General features: G+C 46.7%; 1 protein-coding gene across 1 annotated transcript; it reads left to right on the top strand.

The window, feature by feature from the left end:
* The first annotated feature begins 978 nt into the window (after nucleotides 1-978).
* LOC139554358 (uncharacterized) lies at nucleotides 979-1293 on the top strand. The gene has a single exon (XM_071367109.1). The coding sequence runs from the start codon at nucleotides 979-981 to the stop codon at nucleotides 1291-1293; it is 315 nt and encodes a 104-aa protein (XP_071223210.1).
* The last annotated feature ends 4179 nt before the right edge of the window (nucleotides 1294-5472 follow it).

Here is a 5472-nt window from a genome sequence, read left to right as displayed (position 1 = left end):
ATACTGCCCCCATGAAGAGTCCTTATTTCAGAACCACGGACAGCTCTGTGAATACTGCCGCCTTTCAGGCCCATAGACTTCATTATTAAAGCATCATGTCAGCCAAGGACAGTGCCACAGCAGCACTGTTCATGCTACACAGCTCCACAGCTTAACTAATCAACACACCTGCAAGGCATTGTCACGTCGGTTTACTCCCTCACACCTCCTGTGGAGTCGGTCTGAACACTCCCCCACACCTCCCTTTTGTAGTCTACGCTAATTACATTGTGTCTCTATGTCTGAGAACAGGAGTTGATATGCTGGCATAAGCAAGCCTATTCTGTATCCTCTAGACCTCTCAGCAGACTGTACCTTGTGGGTTCTATAATTCCACTGTGGGAGGTCTGGTTGGAGTGTCTAAACATAGAAACATAACATAGCTATTATTCCACTGTGGGAGGTCTGGTGCTGGGCTAATGTCTATCACATCTCCCTGTGATGATCGGCATTGTGTGTGTGTGTGTCTACGTCTGTGCGTATGTTTGTGTGTGTGTTGCAATGTGTGTGTGAGTGTGTGTCAGGTCTTTAAATGGTTTAGGCCAGTAGGGGCTCAGACGGTCTGACAGGGAGACAGTCACTCCACAGGCTGCGGAGGAGGTGGAGGTAGAGGAGGAGGTGGAGGAGAAGGAGGAGGTGGTAGTGGAGGAGGTGGAGGTAGAGGATGAGGTGGTAGAGGAGGAGGAGGTGGTAGAGGAGGAGGAGGCGGTAGAGGAGGAGGTGGAGGTAGAGGAGGAGGTGGAGGTAGAGGAGGAGGTGGAGGAGGTGGTGGAGGAGGAGGAGGTGGTGGAGGTAGAGGACGAGGTAGAGGAGGAGGAGGAGGTAGAGGAGGAGGTGGTGGTAGAGGAGGTAGAGGAGGAGGAGGAGGTAGTGGTGGTGGTAGAGGAGGTGGTGGTGGTAGAGGAGGTAGAGCCGATGGTGGTAGAGGAGGTATAGCAGATGGTGGTAGAGGAGGAGGAGGTGGTGGTAGAGGAGGGGGAGGTGGTGGTAGAGGGGGAGGTGATAGAGGAGGTAGAGCAGATGGTGGTAGAGGAGGAGGAGGTGGTGGTAGGGGAGGAGGGGGTGGAGGTGGTGGAGGAGGTGGAGGTAGAGGAGGAGGAGGTAGAGGAGGAGGTGGTGGTAGAGGAGGAGGTGGTGGTAGAGGAGGAGGAGGTAGAGGGGGAGGTGGTAGAGGCGGTAGAGCAGATGGTGGTAGAGGAGGAGGAGGTGGAGGTGGTAGAGGAGGAGGGGGAGGTGGTGGTAGAAGAGGAGTAGGTAGAGGAGGAGGTGGAGGTAGAGGAGGAGGGGGTGGAGGTGGTAGAGGATGAGGTGGTAGAGGAGGAGGAGGAGGAGGTGGTAGAGGAGGAGGAGGTGGTGTGGGAGGTGGTAGAGGAGGAGTGGGAGGTGGTAGAGGAGGAGTGGGAGGTGGTGGTAGAGGAGGAGGTGGTAGAGGAGGAGGGGGAGGTGGTGGTAGAGGAGGAGTAGGTGGTGGTGGTGGTAGAGGAGGAGTAGGGAGAGGAGGAGGGGGAGGTGGTGGTAGAGGAGGAGGTGGTAGAGGAGGAGGGGGAGGTGGTGGTAGAGGAGGAGGAGGTGGTGGTGGTGGTAGAGGAGGAGTAGGGAGAGGAGGAGGGGGAGGTGGTGGTAGAGGAGGAGGTGGTAGAGGAGGAGGGGGAGGTGGTGGTAGAGGAGGAGGAGGTGGTGGTGGTGGTAGAGGAGGATGATGAGGAGGAGGTGCCAGGTTCCCTGCTCCTCCAGCCTGCCTGCCTCCCTCATCCGTCCTCCCCCAGCCTGCCAGCCTCACTAAACCCCTCCTCCCCCAGCCTGTCATCTCCCTCTGCTCTCTGCTCCAGGCTCCCTCCTCCCTCTTCCCCCAGCCTGTCAGTCTCCCTCTGCTCTCTGCTCTCTGCTCTCTGCTCTCTGCTCCAGCCTCCCTCCCTCCTCCCAATCCTGCCAGTCTGTCACAAAACAAAAGGCAACAACACAGCAAAGGAAGCAGAGAGAGATAGAGAACACTTGTCTTTTCTGTGACACTGATGACAGGCTATCTGAGGGAGGTGAATAACCATTGAGAAAAACAAACATGAAGAATTGGTAAATAGACGAATTTATAAATAAATGGATATGATTCAGTGATCAGTTTATTAGGTACACCACCCCGTTCATATCCGTGGTAAAACAGGCACACAGGTATCGTGGGATTCAGATGCTATTTGACTGAACATTAGAATGGGCAAAACAAGTGACTTAAGTGACTTTGAGCGTGGTATGATAGTTGGTGCCAGGCGCGTCGGTTCCTGTATCTTACAAACGGCTTCCCTCCTGGGCTTTTCACGCACAACAGCCTCTAGTATTTCCTGAGAATGGTGGGGACAAATCAAAAAACATTCAGTCAGTGGCAGACCTGTGGGCGAATACAACTCATTGATGAGGGGAGGTCGAAGAAGAATCGTGCGAGTTAACAGACGGGGCCACAAACGGGAAAATAACGGTGCAGTACCAACAGTGGTGTGCAGAAAGGTATCTCGGGAACGCACACCTCGTCGGTCCTTGTCACGGATGGGCTATTTGCAGCAGAAGACCACACCAGGTTCCACTCCTATCAGCTAAAAACAAGAAGAGTGGGCACGCGATCACCAGTACTGGACAATTGTGGAGTGGAAAAACCTTGCCTGGTCCGACGAATCCTGTTTCGTCATGCTGATGGAAGAGTCCGGATTTTGCTTAAGCAGCATGTGTTCATGGATCAATCCTGCCTGGTGTCAACAGAACAGGCTGGTGACGATGGTGTACTGCCGTCCAATCTGCAGCAACTGCTTGACACCATTCCTGTGGAACGGTTCCGACCTTTAGAATCCATGTTCCCGAAGAATTCAGGCTGTTCTGGAGGCAAAGGGGGCGTCCGGCCTGGTACTAGATAGGTGTACCTAATAAACTGTCTGGTGAGTGTATATAAAGAATAAAACATATTCTGGTCTCACAGTAGGAGTGCTGCTCCTGGCCAATTACAGTTAATTTTTTTTGCTTTTGTGCTATTTTATCAAGTACTAAACTATAGTACAAAACTCATAACAGATCATCAAAAACTATAGTACAAAACTCACAACGGATCAAAACTTTAAACGTCTTTTCAACTGACTAAGTAAAACACATGAAATCATACAGTCACTTTTTCACCAAACTTATTCAGTGTTTCATTTCAAAATACATATTTCACATTGCAATACACCTTCATATAAAGTCATTGTCTTTCACAAAGCCAGGTTGTAAGGCAACAGAATAGAAAAAAATACAATGGGTGGTGAATACTTTGGCAAGCCACTGTAAGTCTGAATTCCAACTCAGTGCGTAGGATTTTCTAAGTCTGAATCGTGCGTTTGGTGACTAAACGAAATCTTCTCATGATATTTCACAGAAAACTTAGCACATTACTTTTTAGATATGATTCTCTTCTTTTTTGTTAAAATACATATTAATATTACTTAATCTGTCTGCTTTTAATGGATGACCACTTGACCTTGAGATTTTAAACTGTTTTGTCTCAATCTCTGCAGATTGAGAACTATATATACTGTATATATATAAATACATTAATTGTCTGTAATGTAGAAACAAAGTATTATATGTACAGTAATTTACTATTATGATGATTTTTGATTTTATTTACATTTAAAAATAAATCTGATATTGACAAGATCAGAGACGTACAGTATGTAACAAATTAATCCTCTATATAGTAAACATTTATCCAAAATGAAGTTGCTGGGGATCTTTTTGATTGCTTATCTTGACAACAGTTAGTATATATATTTTGTTATGTGATCATGGGGGGAAAATGAAATCCACAACTCTGGTACGGTCAGTGTCTCTTACTAACTGAGCCACGTACACCAACTTCAATACATACAGGTTTTTTTTCTCACTTTGGCACATTTTTCAGAAGTAAGTGATATATTTTCTAAACTCTAAATACAAAATTCTAAACTGATAATACTTGTAATTGTAACGGCTGTCGTCTTCCTCCTCGTCTGAGGAGGAGAAGTTTGAAGGATCGGAGGACCAATGTGCAGCGTGGTAATTGTTCATCTTGTTTTAATAAAGGTGAACACTCAAAATACAAAAACAACAAAAGTGAAAACCGAAACAGTTCTATCTGGTGCAGACACACAAAGACTGAAAACAACCACCCACAAAACCCAACAGAAAACAGGCTACCTAAATATGGTTCCCAATCAGGGACAACGATTGACAGCTGCCTCTGATTGAGAACCATATCAGGCATAACACAGAAAACCAACACAGAAATAAAAAAAACATAGATTACCCACCCAACTCACGCCCTGACCACCCTAAAACAAAGAAAAATACAAAAGAACTATGGTCAGAACATGACAGTAATGCCACCTATCTTATGTTCAGAACCTTTGATTGTGTATTTTGGGGGGAGGGGGTTTCACACAGCTTTCCTGAGTCATTCATACAAAATCAAAGTTTTCTGCGAAATATCATGAGAACATTTTGTTTAGTCACCAAACGCACGATTCAGACTTAGAAAATCCTACGCACTGAGTTGGAATTCAGACTTACAGTGGCTTGCCAAAGTATTGACCCCCCATTGCATTTTTCCTATTTTGTTGCCTTACAATCTGGAATTAAAGTCAATTTATTTTGGGGGGGGGGTGTTGATTTGATTTACACAACATGCCTACCACTTTGAAGATGCAAAATATTTTTTTTTTTTGCGAAACAAACAAGAAATAAGACAGAAAAGAGAACTTGAGCGTGCATAACTATTCACCCCCCAACGTCAATCAAATGTATTTATAAAGCCCTTCTTACATCAGCTGATGTCACAAAGTGCTGTACAGAAACCCAGCCTTAAACCCCAAACAGCAAGCAATGCAGGTGTAGAAGAATGGTGGCTAGGAAAAACTCCCTAGAAAGGCCGGAACCTAGGAAGAAACCTAGAGAGGAACCAGGCTCTGAGGGGTGGTCAGTCCTCTTCTGGCTGTGCCAGGTGGAGATGATAACAGAACATGGCCAAGATGTTCAAATGTTCATAGATGACCAGCAGGGTCAAATAATAATAATCACAGTGGTTGTCGAGGGTGGAACAGGTCAGCACCTCAGGAGTAAATGTCAGTTGGCTTTTCATAGCCGATCATTCAGAATATCCCTACCGCTCTTGCTGTTTCTAGAGAGTTGAAAACAGCAGGTCTGGGACAAGGTAGCACGTCCGGTGAACAGGTCAGGGTTCCATAGCAGCAGGCAGAACAGATTAATCTGGATCAGCAACATGACCAGGTGGACTAGGGACAGCAAGGAGTCATTAGGCCAGGTAGTCCTGAGGCATGGTCCTAGGGCTCAGGTTCTCCTCCTCCGAAAGAAAGATAGAAAGAAAGAAAGAGAAAAAGAGAGAATTAGAGAGAGCATACTTAAATTCACACAGGGCACAGG

The sequence above is a fragment of the Salvelinus alpinus genome, chromosome 26 (assembly GCF_045679555.1).
Source record: "Salvelinus alpinus chromosome 26, SLU_Salpinus.1, whole genome shotgun sequence".
NCBI classification, from domain to species: domain Eukaryota; kingdom Metazoa; phylum Chordata; class Actinopteri; order Salmoniformes; family Salmonidae; genus Salvelinus; species Salvelinus alpinus.
The sequence above is the reverse complement of the archived record's forward strand: the minus strand, read 5'-3'. Positions and strand labels throughout refer to the sequence as shown.

What these genes read in the sequence shown, in the direction of transcription:
- LOC139554358 (XM_071367109.1), top strand. Translation starts at nt 979, where the DNA reads ATGGTGGTAGAGGAGGAGGAGGTGGTGGTAGAGGAGGGGGAGGTGGTG.